The sequence below is a fragment of the Vicugna pacos genome, chromosome 11 (genome assembly GCF_048564905.1).
Source record: "Vicugna pacos chromosome 11, VicPac4, whole genome shotgun sequence".
NCBI classification, from domain to species: Eukaryota; Metazoa; Chordata; class Mammalia; order Artiodactyla; family Camelidae; genus Vicugna; species Vicugna pacos.
This window is the reverse complement of record NC_132997.1, coordinates 70,780,972-70,795,987: the sequence shown is the minus strand read 5'-3', so window position 1 is coordinate 70,795,987 and position 15,016 is coordinate 70,780,972. Positions and strand designations below refer to the sequence as shown.

At 34.4% G+C, this 15,016-nt stretch overlaps 1 protein-coding gene across 3 annotated transcripts in view; it reads right to left on the bottom strand.

Annotated features, from left to right (window-relative positions):
- Nucleotides 1–1,077: 1,077 nt before the first annotated feature.
- Nucleotides 1,078–15,016, bottom strand: part of KIF11 (kinesin family member 11) — a 37,523-nt gene continuing 23,584 nt past the window's right edge. Inside the window, exons 17-23 of one of the 3 annotated variants that reach the window (XM_072971613.1) lie at nucleotides 13,835–13,941; nucleotides 8,899–9,178; nucleotides 6,651–6,873; nucleotides 5,219–5,370; nucleotides 4,419–4,535; nucleotides 2,380–2,526; nucleotides 1,078–1,433 (exon numbers count right to left, since the gene is read on the bottom strand). In XM_072971613.1, coding sequence (XP_072827714.1) covers nucleotides 2,395–2,526; nucleotides 4,419–4,535; nucleotides 5,219–5,370; nucleotides 6,651–6,873; nucleotides 8,899–9,178; nucleotides 13,835–13,941 — 1,011 coding nt within the window. In that variant the 3' untranslated portion in view covers nucleotides 1,078–1,433; nucleotides 2,380–2,394. Of the gene's footprint in view, nucleotides 2,527–4,418; nucleotides 4,536–5,218; nucleotides 5,371–6,650; nucleotides 6,874–8,898; nucleotides 9,179–13,834; nucleotides 13,942–15,016 lie in introns of all 3 variants that reach the window. The other 2 variants (XM_006211037.4, XM_072971614.1) reach the window with 2 other exon arrangements.

The window sequence follows — 15,016 nt, the reverse complement described above, 5'->3', positions numbered from 1 at the left end:
AGCCAGCAGTGAAAGTTTAGGTCTTCTCAGGTCTTTGACAACTCGGCTTAAACATGAGTGGCTTTTTCAGTTCCCCAGTATACACAGTAGTTGTTTTGTTTTTTTAATGGAGGTACTGGGGATAGAACTCAGAACCTCGTGCACGCTAAGCATGCGCTCTACCACTGGGCTATTCCCACCCTTCAGTGTTGTTTTTGAATAGCCTAATTTCCCTAGGAAATTCTTTTTTTCCCCTCACGCTTTAGGCACTCCTTTATTTACCTCAGCTGTAATCTTTCGCCAGTGTTGGTAGCAGGATGTTCATTTACAATATTTTAAAGAAATGCCTATCATTTTTCCACCCTGGGATCTGGGTTAGATGAATAAAGGAAAGGACTGCCATGCTTCAGTCCTTCAGGTCGGCCCAGATAGGTTACAACAAAAGACTTTTTGAGATTAGCATCTTCTCTGCTCCCAGGGAACAGAGCTCCACTCTGAGAACCATGGGCTGCTGCCCATCTTCAAGACCACCACAGAGTTGGCAAGGAGAATGGAGCCCAGAAAGCTTTCCTAGTTTTTACATTGCCTTGTTCTTGATTCAACATTTGCTTGAATCTGTAAACCTCTGTTTGCCCAAGTTCTGACAAAATTGTTTCTGAATGTTTTTGCCTCTGAGGAGGAATGAGTCCTTGAAGCTACCTACTCTATTTTTGCTGAAGGTTATTTTTTGAGTGCATGACATTGTGTATGAAAATTTGTAGAAGTAATTTATGGCTCTGGATGTTAAAATTCACCAGAGATTTATTTTTGCTTCTGTCAGGCAGTTCGACTAGATGCATTAGCATTCCTAGGTAACTTTAAGACAGGGAATGAGATGCCTTAAAGCTGGACTTCAGGCCCTGTGAGGAACAATCTGTTCCTCGTTTATCTCACACTAAGCTCTAGCCCCTTGGAGTGCACCCAAAAGCCTGGAATTCCTTACCAAGGCCCTCTTCCTTGGTGGTACCTGTGTAAAAGTTTATTTTAGGAATTTTAATACAGCTTGCTTAACTCTGTAAACATATCCACTGCCAAATAAGAAATAATGAGACAAGCAAGTTAATATAAGAAACCAAATTTATTAATCATGAATTTACTGATGGTGGTTTATTTTATTAGATATTATCCATAGCTTATGTTGATATCAGATTTTGCAGAGAAATTGTATGATTATTCTTATTAAGATAATGAATACTTCTGCATGGCAAATTTAGTTCCTCAAAGTAGCACATTTGCTAATTCTCCAACAGGGTTTGATTTTACTTAGATATCAAACTCTGAATTTGTATACTCAACTTGATGTGGGCACAAAACTTATTCTTTGCATATATTCCTTTTAAGTGCTTTGGTTCTTCATGCTGAAACATCCCAATTTCCAGAAATCTGGCTGCCAGATCAAAATTGTCAGGGCACTTCTAAGGGTTAAGATGTCAATAGAGAAAAATATATACACACATATTTTATTATATACAAAGAACAACAAAAAGTTTCATCAGGTAAACAAAAGAATAAAAATTATAGTCATAATTAACAGCTTCAGAAAGCTCTTAAATCACTGTGACCTTCTGTACAAGATACAGGCCTCAAAATGGGGCCACATAGCCATTAATCACAGCTCTAGGTGGTTCTCCCATAATAGCAATCTATATTCTGGAGAAGATGGCTTTTTGTGAACCCTCTGGGCACTAATGTGTGAGGCCTCATAAAGGAATGAAATGCTTTTACATCTAGGGGGAAACAAATTAAAAATATTGAGGGAAGGGATACTTCTACATTTATGTTTATTGTTGACAGTGATTTTAGAGATAACCACAGAAAAGTGTTAAAGATTTCTAGGTAAAATTCTGGCTATCTCATAATAATAATGGATACCATTTTGTAGCTCTACAAATGGTTTGGTGAAAATAAAAAGGGAGAAAGTGAGAGAAGGCAGAATGAAAAAGTCTAGGGAAGGAGGCAAGCGAATATAAACATAATTCAGTCATAGCAAGAAAAGAAAGAATATGGTCCTTCCCAAGACCAAGCATTGGTGACATTTACCTTTGTAAGTTCAAATGTAAAAAGAACAGTGCAGATTCTATGTATCTGCTATTTAGTAATACACAAGAAAAGTACTTCCCATTTGTTATAAAAGCGCTATTTTATATCAAAAGCTAGAAATATATATTTACTCAATGCAAATTCCAAATGAAGCCCAATATACAGTGAACTACAGGAATGACAGAAAAATGGGTAGCCATTAAATGCAACTAAATTTACAGTACTGCCTTGATATTTTCTACTTGTTTTTAATCTATACACAAGGTTCAAGTTCTGGAGTTACAGGTTTTATTTTTCATTTTTCTTAAAAAGTAAAATTACCAATCCTCGAGTGAACTAAAAATTGTTCTGGGCTCGTAGAGGTAATCTGCTCTTCATAACAGATTGCTCTGTAGTATCTTCCACTTTAGACTTCTCCAATGGATTAATGCCTCTGTTTTCTTTGTCTTTTCCATGTGATTTTTTATGCTGTGGATTTAAGAGGAGAAATTAAGTCAATATAAAGTAACATTTGATACATATTAACCATATTCTATTTTCAAAGTTCTCTGAGTTATAGGCAAGAAACTAGGTGTGGAAAACTTCAGAAAATGCTCAGCACAAATTTGAGCCAATGATTTGTTTGGCAAGGAGAAATCAATGCCTTCTTCATTTTACCACCAAGTGAGGTAAAAGAAATATTAATTTTCTGTATGATTTTTCAAGGAATCATTACAGATTTTATTGTGGAGCGATGGTTTGCAACAGGGAGCAATTCTGTCCCACAGGGGACATTTGGTAGTGTCTGAGGACATTTTTGGTTGTTAAAACTAGGCGGTGCTACTGACTTCTAGTAGGTAGAAGCCAGGGATATTGCTAAACATCATATAATACACAGGACAGTCCAGGATAACAAAGGATTATCCAGTACAAAATGTCAGTAGTGCTGCTGTTGAGAAATCTTGCTCTAGGGAAAAAACATTTACCATCGTACAAAAAAATGGCAACTCTAATTTAAGCAGAGAATCTGATAAAAATAGGGTATCTCAAGATACTTTTTGTTTAAACTATATTTTATCTTTTAAAAAAATCTTATTTCATATTTCTAATTTGGGAATATTTCATTGGAATCCTAGTACTTGCCCTTAGAGAGCTTTAAGTGACTGATGACATTCATTGTAGACCCATTTATCAATTCTGAAACAAATTACAAACCAACTTCAGAGTTTTTAACCCAGTTTCCCCATATCAGACTGCTATCAGAGAAAAAACTTTCTGGACTTCAACAAAAGGTCTAAAATCCATCCCAAGTCTTTCCTGGTACGCTAGGGACTTCCTTGCTGGAGCTGAACCACTAAGCCTGGCCTTCAAAATGCTATATGCTGTAATAATGAAAGGATTTCCAGACAGGGATTAAGTAGTCACTACGTTTCTCCTCTCCTAACTTTCTCCCTTTTCTTAACTTTACAAGACAGAGAAGAGGGTCAAAAAATAGAAGGAAATACACTTAGAGTTTTCTAATAGTAAGGAATAAAGCATAAGGTAGGAAGACTTTGGGGATAAAATTGCCCTGATGCAGATAGAGAGGAATGTAATAGAATCTGACTTAGAAATTTTACAACTTAAATCAGGGATGGAGAATATTTAGATCTTGGTGGAAAGACCTGCTAGTCTATTAAAGACAGGTACAATTGTGCATGTGCATATCAGAAGTAGCACTTCAACTATAAAATATAGATATCAATTGTCCTCTGTAAGGAAATCCTTACTTCACAGACTGTCTAGGCTCATGTCTTCAAATTCGAGGGAAAAGTGTTAGGCAGTTTATAGTGCCATCCTCCCAGCAGTAGTAGGAAAGGTCACAGGATTTAAACACACAAGATCAAGGCAGGTGAGGAGTTCAGGCAATATGGGGAAATAGTTAATAGGAGAAAAGCCTCAGGCAGGAGAAAGCAGTCATTTAACCTGAGAGGCCTTTGGTCTCTCTATCTTTCAAACTTCTTGGCCTCCGAAGTCTGATTATGGGCAGAGATAAGCTCTAGGACTTCCATGTCAAAGGTGGAGGGAAGAGAGAAATGACTGCATTCAGTATCATCTGAGTATGTTGGAGGCAGAAAAGGGATAACTGTAACAGTTGAAGATTACCAGCTGAGTGTGGGATTAAGTCAAATTTTGCCTTTATTTATCCTACAGAAAACACTTAATCAATTACCATATTTGTGTAAATAATTAAAATCAGAAAAGTTAACAAGCCATCCCAGAGGAATGACTAAAATATTTTTTATGTCTCAGCCACTAAGAGTAATGCCTTTATACTGAATATTAAATAGCCGACTGACATCAGATGTGGAAGGGTTATCTGATAAGATGTAATCAGGTACCTGGAAAAATGGAACCCCACCACTTGATGAACAATCCATACTAGTATCTACAGATGGCTCTTGACTTAGAGGTTCTTCAATAGTGTCCGCCAGAACCACCTTTTCTTCATCTAAGTGCTAAAATAAGAAGTTGGATGAGTCATTAAGTCCTGGGGCTTAAAAATCTTCACAAAAGTAAAGGCAGTTTTCTTCTTTGAAAATACCACAGTGTCTATTACACAAAAGTTAAACTTCAACAAATTAGTACAAAGTGTACAAAATAATAAAAATAATTCCTATTATGTTTTCATACAGAGAAGTACCTATAATAAAATGTTAAATGTGGTACTCTCAATAAAGAGATTACAGTTTCTTTCCTATTTTCTTCTTTGTTACTTTCCAATTTCCCAACTTTTCTATAATTACTATAGTTAAGGGCACAGCTTGTGGTGCTTGTCTGGGTTCTGATTCCAGCTCCATTCCTGTGACTTGGGACAAAGTAATTCTTAGTTTCCTCACCTGTAAAATGGGGACAGTACTAGGATCCACCATTGAGGGTTACTGAGAGAATTAACTGAGTAACTATTTTTGTAAAGTGCACATAATAAGCACAACCTAAACACTGTCTATTATAATTATCTATTAGTCTAAAAATAAAAAATGGCCCAATTAAAAGAAACAGGCTTAATGGTTAGACAGGTATCCTTAATGAAAGACAGGGTAGGACTGAAGGGCAGAGAATAAAATCCTTCATATGAAGTCAATGACATCAAGAGTTAATGGGAGGGTTCTATAAGTATGATGCTTAAAATGAATTTTACCTGACCGGTCTCTTCTTTGTTGTTTTCTGAACAGTTTAGCATCGTTAACAGCTCAGGCTGTTTCCTTTTCAACTGATCAAAGAGCTGTTCACGTGGCTGGGTTCTCACCAGTGTTGATGGGTACAAATAATTTTTCCTCTGTGGTGTCGTACCTTTAGTGGGCATAACATAAGTAGGAAAAATTGAAGTGTGGGATATGAATAAGATTTTTTTTTAATGGTAGAATGTATAGTTCAAAATGAGTCTGTTGTACAGAACCATTGCCATATATGAGAATCGGTCTTATTATCTGTCAGGCATATATTGCTTATAATATTTCCTAGCTTGACAACTGATCATAAATAGATCCAATTATTTTCAAAATTCGACCTATGCCAAAACATGAAATTTTCCATTCCTTTTTTTTTTAACATTTTTTATTGAAAAATTTTCCATTCCTGAGCATGTATATAAGATGTATTATAGCCTCTAGAAGGATTCAGAGTGCTATGAGAAATGACAGCATTATTGGAGTCAGAGCATGACCAGTTTGATAGGGATAATCATTTCACTAAAAATTTGGTGGCAGCTAAATATTAACCAGTTACATTTCTTTATAATAACTCGTGCTCTCATAAATTACACAGGCACTTGCCTTTCCACTTAACGGTTATGTTCCTAATTTCATTGAAAAGTGGACAATAAATATCAAGCCTCTTGGGGAAAAAAATAAACTAACATCCTTCCTTTAGCATCATCTCCTTTTATAATTACTTTAAAAAAGAAAGTTTTAAGGTATAATCGACATACCACAAAATTCACTCAGTGATTTTTAGTAAATTTACAGGGCATGCAACCATTACCACAGTCCAATGAATAACTCAGTTACTCATCCTGTATTAAGTAGTCTGTTACACCTTCTTTCAGGAAGGCTTTCCTGAATCATCATAGCCTACACAGATCTTTGCTATCTCTGACCTCCCAAAATGGTGATTCCTAAATGCCAATCTAACAGCCCATGACAAAACAAGAGGTACACACAAGAAAATGCATAATGTGGTGAGCTTTGCTAGATTTATTTAATCACCTTTCTCCACTATTTTTGGTATTAAAATGTCCTTTTATAAATAGTGCTAGATAGATGTTTGGTTGGTTTTCTTTTATTGTTTTTAAAATGTTCCCTCTTAACAAAACCAACTCCCTGAATGTTTGTAAGATTTTACTGAATTATGATGCTTAAGTTTCTAGGAGTATATGTCATCTATATCATGATATCTAATGCTTGATTAAAGCTATTTACCATTCCAATTTTTCCATATTTGAGCTGATTACAGTAAGAATGGTAAATTCCTATTGGGCAATGGCAGGGCCTAGTTTTTCTGAACATTGGGCGCTGTATACGGTTGAATTCAACTTCAAAAATTTTAACAATTCCATTTCCCTTTTAAAGTACCTGTTGGGATATCCAGTTTCAGATCCTCTTGTAGAAAGCAATTAAGCTTAGTCAAACCAATTCTTACGGTTTTATTAAGTTCTTGACTTTGTGTCATTAATTCTTCTTCATCAGTAGCTATCTGACCAAGAAAAATATTATGCTGGTTCTCATTAGCTGCTTTATGTCTACTTAATTTTTCAGTAATCTCCGAACATGAAGTCTCACAACCTTGGTTTACAACCTGTAAATGATACAAATGAGCTTTCATTATTAAAATCAAAGTTGCTGGTGTTTTATTCAATATATTAACTTCTCCTTACCTTGAAATTTTCCATAATAAAAGCTTAAAAAAAACATGCAAAAGTAGAGATAATAGTATAATTAACCCCTTTATATTCACTACCCAGCCTCAACATTTATTAATACACAGGGTATAGATCAAACAGATTGGTCACTTACTCCTGTTCTCCACCAGGTTTATTTTGAAGCAAATCCTATATCATTTCATCGATTTACTTCAGCATACATCTCTAAGAGTTAAGAACTTTATAAGACCACTCTCACATCTAAAAAAAATTTAACACTGAATTCTTTATACCAAATGTCTTAGTCAATGTCCAGATTTCAACAACTGTCTCAAATAGTTTTTATACTTGTTTTATTTGAAACAGAATTTATCATTAGATTTAGTTGATATTTCTTAAGTGACTATATAATTTATCATCCAAACATAGATACTTCTCAGAGTGAAAAAGGACCATTCTTAACAATAATTATCCCAGTGCAATAGAAATAAACAAGGCCTATCCCAGGCAACCCAGGATTTAAGGCCCTCTAGTCTTACCTCTCTTTTGATAGAGGTTATCCTTCCTCATACTTTTCCCCTTGAAACAAAATTTCATTGAAGAAACTAGGTCTTTGCTGTAGTGACTATCTCTAATTCCTGGACTTGGTCAAGTGCATCTCTAAGCTGTAGTTTCACGTGTTCATCTGTCCTCTGTATTTTCCACAAATTAGATCTACAGGTTTCTACAAGTTAGATCTAAAGGTTTGCTCTAAATCAGTTTTTAGCTTCTTGGCACTGACTTCAGGTGGTACTGAAACACATAATGCCTAGTTGGTCTCTCACGTTAAGATTAATCAGTATGTTTGAGTGAGGTCACCCTATTAGTTGTAAAAATCTGCCAGCTTTTGATCAAATGGTGTAAGCAGTCTTAAGTGTCCGCAGGGGTTATTATTTCACTAAGGGTTGCAAAATGTTGATATTCTAATTCTATCATTTCTTCTGCATTTTATTAGCTGGGATTCCTTTTGAAATACCTTTCTTCATCTATTACCTGCTAAACCAAGATAGAATTCTTTCAGGAAAGGAGATGGATGCTCAATTGTTTTCCCCTTATTTACCACTTCTTAGAATAATTCATTTCTTCCCTAGCATGATCGAAAGGAGACCTATGAAATTTTAATGAATTCATTGGTTTTAATATATGATATATTTTAATCTGTTGTAGCAATTATTCTTTTTGATGCTCAAATTGTACCATCTGTAAACAGTAGAGTGTCGTCAGGTTGGCTCCTAAGTCTTTTCGACACAACTCACTAATTTTTAACAGCTTCCTTACTTTCTAGTATGACAAGACCTCTAGGCTCATTCGATACATTTTCTGCTCCAAACTTGAAATCAGCTGTTTCTCCATTAGAATTAGTTCCTTCTAATGAAAAAAGCTTATACAGCTTAAAGTACTTAAGTTCTTTTACCTAATTCCTGAGAATACAAGTAAAATCTTTTCACTGCACAGAAGAAAAACCAAGCCACAAAGGGTTCATGCAAGTGTCAAGTTCAAGCAAACCCACAAACCTATTAAGTATCTTCTAAGCAACCAGAATAATATCCTAAATACTTAAAGTAGTAACAGGTTTGAATTGAATCAGCAATTACAGGAGAAAAGCAAAAAGCATATATAACTGAAAGATATTTGAAAGATATTATATAGCAAAAGTCACGGTGCCCCTAACTGAAGGAACTAACAAGTCAAAAATCAAAGATGGCTATAGGAAAGACAAATGTTAAATAATTTTGACATCTAGGCAACAGAGACATGAAACAAGATCGTGTATAAGCATACCAACCATTATACTTAAAAACTTAAGTCATTCATTATATTTTAAAATATCATGTGTTTTGAAACCAATTCTTAGCCAAGAATATTTAATTTTCTGATTATCACTATTTTCCCTAAAGTAGGTTCCATAACAAAGTTATTACCTTCAGTAAATTCTGAAGTTCCTCTTCCCTTTTATTTATGCAAGATATCCACTGTTCAGAAAAACAAAGTGTGCTTGTGTTCAGAGCCTCACACCTCTGTTCAGTCTCTTGAGATACTGTATCAAAGCGGCTACTAAGTTTATCACAGTGTTTCTCAGACTCTTCAACCAATTTTGTACCTTCCTGGTTAAAACATCTAAGTTTCTCTGACAAGTCATCAAAATCAGCACAAAATTTTTCACTGTGAGAAGTTGTTTTGCTGATTATATCTTTAGATTTCCTATAGGAGAAGAGAATAACACTGTTAAAATGAAAAACTAAAGTTCAAAGGATATATAACCTGCCCGAGATCACACAGCTCAAAAAACAGCATATTCAAACCTAAGCAGTCTAGCTCCAGAGCCCATGTTCTTAACTGTCTTTTCACAGCAGATTGATAGCACATCTGCCACTAAATGACCTTTGAAAATATTTCTTTTCTTATAAAACTTTTTCCAGCCCTTCTTCAGATATGACACTTTGTACCTCATAGAATATTAACTATACCCTTAATAAAATGAGCTCTCTACATGTTTTACTCCTCCCACTAGATTATGTTACTTAAGGACATCTCCCACAGCTTCTACTCAAGTCCCTAAACTGTCCATAGGCATTCTACTCTTAAGCAGTTTTGCCTTGTCTATGATATAAAATAAATCATAAAATTATATTGAGGTATGACAAACTATACATACGGCAATGTAGTACAATGTAACACAACCCCGATAAAAAATCAGTATCAGAACATATATTTAAAATTCATTGACGGCTTCATTCTCTCAGTAAGGTTCCCTAGAACAGCATTCAAAGTCATCTCACAAGACCACAGAGTTAAACTTTGGGGAATGCAGGTTACCCTCTATTACCACTAGATGGTACACCTTGTGAGTAAATCAAGTGAGGAGGCAAATGTGTTGAATACCAAAGTTCAACTACAGATTAAGTGGAAATAATTGAAAAAGGAAAAGAATTTTAAATGGTAAGCTTGGAGGCTATCAACACAAATCTATCCTCTCAAGGAATCACAACCTAGCAGGAAGATGAAATTTATTCATAAGAGACTACAATCTATGGCAAATGCCAAAGGCAGTGGGACTCAAACTGCAGTATACATAAACCTCACCTAGATTACTGGGGCTTGCTCCTGGCTGATTCTTTTACAGGGACCCTGGACCATACTTTGAGAAACATTGCTGTACATGATAAATGTCAGGAGGATAAGAAAAATGACTTGCATAATGACTTCCATAGGTCTTAAAGAAAGTATATCATAGTTCCCTTCCCATTTCAGTCCTACTCTAGTATTCCCTTTCAAAGACATGGAAGAAATCAGAAATCCTTATGTCTAGACACTAGGGATAAAAAGTAGGGAAATGCTTTCTAGATTCAGAATCTAGAAAGAAGAGTTCAGAATGGAACATGATATAATAAAAAGGACCAACAACAGGACTGAAAAACAGATGACAGGTAGGTACTAGGATAGGTAATAGCCGGAATTCTAGAGCAGCATCATTTAATAGAAGTATAATAGAGCCACAGATGTAATTTTAACATTTCTAGCAGCTGTATTAAAAAAAAAATTTTTATATATATATATATATAAAACAGAGTAACAGTGTGCTGGGTCAATATAGCATATGCAGATGTAAAATACATGAAAACAATGCATTAAGAGATAGGAAGAATTGAGAATATACTTTTATAAAGTCCTTTCATTATACAGGAAACAGCAAATTATTTGAAGGTGGATTAAAATTATTTAAAAATATATATTATTAACCCTAGAAAAACCACTTTAAATAGTCATTTTAAAGTATAAGTCAATGAGATAGATAAAATGAAAACAAAAATGCTCAACTTAAATTAGGAAAGGAAAAAGGAAACAAAGCACAAATAATGCAACAAACAGAAAACAACAAAATGGTAGATTTTAATCTAACTATATCAATACTTTAAATGAGAATGGTCTAAACACACCAAATAAAAGCCATACATTGTTAAATTTGATTGAAAAGCAAGATCCAATTATATGTTGTCTACAAGAAATCTACTTTAAATATAAAAAGCCAAATTTGAAAGGATGGATGCAAATGGTAATCAAAGGAAAACTGAAGTATTTATGTTAATTTCAGACAAAGTAGACTTCAGAACAAGGAAGATTATCAAGGATAAAAAGGGATATTACATAATGGTAAAAGGGTCAGTTCTCTAAGATATATCAACCCTAAATGTGTATGCATCTAACAACAGAGCATCACATGTATGAGGCAAAAACTGGCAGAACTGAGAAGAGAAATAGACAAATCTAGAATATAGTTGGGAGATTTCAACACCACTCTATTAGTAATTGATAGAACAAGTAGGCAGAAACTCAGTGAGGATACAGATGACCCAAATAGCAGTATCAATCAACTTGACCTAGTTGACATGCTTAGAACACTTCATTTGTCAAAAGCAGAACACAGATTCTTCTCATATGGGTAGCATATGAATGATCCATGCCAGAATAAAACTGCTAGGGCTCTGAAAATTAAACTGTTACTGGAACCACTGCCCCCAAAATGGTTCAGAACCTGCCCACTTAAAAAAAGACTTAAATAGGATGCTTAGTTTCCTAACATAATAAAAAAATTGTTCAAGATACAATTGAAAAGCACTCTGGAAAATCACAACTTGAATTGAGGAAAGATAACAAGTGCCAACACTGAGATAATTCAAATGTTGGAGTAATTTGGCAAGGATTTTAAAGCAGCTAGCCATCATAAAATTGTTCCAATGAGCAATTAAAACACATCTAGAGAAAAAAAGATCTTAACAAAGAAATAGAAGAGATTTTAAAAAGAAGCAAATAAAAATTACAAAGCTGAAAAAAGCAGTAACTGAAATAAAACACCTCACTGAATGGGTTCAAGAGTAGGTTAGAGATGACAAAGGAAGGGTCAGTGAACATGAAGACATTATAGAATTCACTCAATCTTAACAACAACAAAGAGAAAACAGACTATACATCTGTAGCCTCAGAGACCTATGGTACCATAATAAAAGATCGAACATCTGTGTCATCAAACTCCTAGAAATAGAGAATTTTTTTCTGAAAAACATTCAAAGAAATAATGGATGAAACTCTCCAAGCTTGGTTAAAGGCATAAGTCTGTAGATTCAAGAAGCTGAGCAAACCCAAATAGAATTAACTCAAAGAAATACAGAGAAGACACAATATAATCAAACTTATAAAAACTAAGGAGGCTATAAAGTGATATTAAACACCAATGCAGGGATCAGCAAATTTTTTCTTAAAAACCCAGAGAGCGATTATTTTAGGCTTAGAGGCTATACAGACTTCGATGTAATCTCTGCAGTGCAAAGGGAGCCAAAGACAGCCAAAGGCAACATTTAAACAAATAGGCAGACTGAGTAAACAAATATGGCTCTGTCCAATAAAATTATTTGCAACAGCAGGCATCTAGCCTGCTAGTCATAGTTTGCCAAACCCTGCTCTACGTAGTAAGGATATGTCTCATCATGATTATGGGTTAGAAATTGTGAAATTATTTAATGCATATTCTAAGATTGAACAAGTAAATATATTGTGGACGAGAGCCAGGTTTCTCACTGTCTGAAAAGGGAGCACAAATATGAAATAGAAATTTATGTGCATGTATATATACACATTCACACATCTATCTATAGCTGTGTCCATCTAGGGAGCCTTAGAAAAAAATGACACCCCAATAACAATGAGAACATCTAGTGTCCAGATCTTGGTTTCTGTCAATTTGATTTCAGAGCTGGGGCTGAGAAAGTACAAGATACCTGGAATATCTTGCTATATCAGAAAATAAAAAAATGCTCAAAAAGGACAGGTCATATCAAAAGGACACAGGAGACAACTTGAAGAGGCTCTCACTAGTTAAAACTGGGATAATTTGGGTATCAAAATAAGTAAAAGTGGATTATAAACCAGAGGATAAAAAAATCCACGAGTACATGCTAACATAAATAAATGAACAAGAATAAGTGGCAGGACTTCCTCTCAGTAGAATGCCAAATAACAAATATAGAAGGAATCATGGAGTTAGAAAAAAGATTATCTGACAACCAGTATCATAATTGTTTCAGACATGCATATCAATAGATTCTAAGAGGAACAGGATACTTACATAGTTTCAAAGTATCTCCCCATAAGTTCTTCATTATTTTGCAAAGGAAAAGATTAACTTTACAGTGGAGAAATCTGGATGACAATACTATAACCAAATTACCAAGGTTAAACCTCTTGATATCTAAGATGCACTGAGGACACACCATTTTTGTGATATTCTTGACAATTGCAACTAGTCCTGAAAGCCAACCCCAATTGAAGTACTATATAAATATTCTACTCTTGGAAAAAGAAAAGGCCAGGAATGAAAATGACTAAGGAAACTACTCCAGATTAAAGGAGACTCAAGAAACATGACAATTAAGTGCAATGTGTGATCCTGAATTAAATCCTGGACCAGGAGGAAAATCTTTTTCTTTTCCTATAAGGAACGTTAGTGAGACAACTGGTAAAATTTGAATTAGGTCTGTATATTAGATAATAATAATTATCAATATTAAGTTTTTTGATTTAAAATAATTGTCCTATGGTTATAAAAGAGTATCCTATATTTTTAAGAAATATATAAAATGAAGTATTTGGGGGGAAATGGGCATTATAAAGACTATTCAAAAAAGATTATATATATATATAAAATATTAGAGATAAAAGAGGAGAGAGGAATGAGAATGATAAAGCAAATATAATAAAATCTTAAATGAGAAATGGGGTTGACAGTATTTGTACTATTTAAAGCTTTTTATTCAGAAATAATTTCAGGCAGAGAAAAGTTAAAGAGAATTTAAAACAGCTTACTGCTCTGTATTTTCTTGAACACCACTAAGTGGTTTCTGGATGTTCTCACACTTTTCCTCCAAAGCACAAAATCTCTCCTCCCAAAGATTGATTAACTGGCAAAGTTCCTGTAAGAAAGGTGTGGGGAGTGGAAGAGACTGCAATTATGACACAAACTTTTTATTCTATACTTACATGAAGTATTTCCCCATAGGTGAGAATTATACAAATTCCTGACAATAGATCTTTATCTCTCTCTCACAGAGGAAAATAGTGGAAGTGATATTAAAAGAATAGTATTCTAAGCATTTTTTTAAAAAAGTAAATAATTAGCAAACTCTGCTGTTTTACCTATGAATAACAAATTACTTTCAGTATACCTCAAAACTAACCAGATACACCAAGATGTCACATTGTGTTTGAGAACCACTTTGAGAGATATACATAGCTCCTTCTGAACTGATAACACCAGAAGGGAAAAAGTAATGCTGATAATCTTAATGGGTCAAACAGTCCAAAAACATTATCAGTTACTAGAGCTGAAACATTTTACAGAACACAGTTGGATCATATTAATTAAATGTAAATAGTTTTGCCTTTTCTCAAACTTGTCATCTTCCAAAATAATCTCTCAGAAGCACACAACATGCTAGGGCCTTACAAAAGGAAGCAGCTTCACTAAAGACCAAGGAAGAGCTGAAAATGCACTCAGCAGTCATATTAACTATTCAGTCCATTAGTTGGTCAAGATCTCTGAATAACACATCAGATGACAACACACATGTAACACTCAGATTATGAATCAAGTGTGTCAGTATTTTTACTAGTCTCGAAGTAGAGGGAAATGCAGGTATTCTCAGATTTATCTACATGTAAACAGGTGTTCAGAGTTTTACATAATTGGTTTGTCAGTGCTAACCTCAAGTTCTAGAAAAATCTAAGAAGTAGCTCAGTTAGCTTGCTTCATTAAGCCTGGGAAGTCAAACCACTCATGCTAAAATACTTTTCATATCATAAGTGTTTTATTTTCAAACAGCTACTTACCAATTTTAAACATTTCAAAACAGCTGATTTATAAAAAGGTGATCTACCTTAGAATATATACCTAAAAACATCTAGACAGGTTTAAGGTAGACACTCTAGGAAGAGGTATGAGAAATCGCTGCAATTTCAAATTGCAAAAATATGTTCTAGAAACACAGA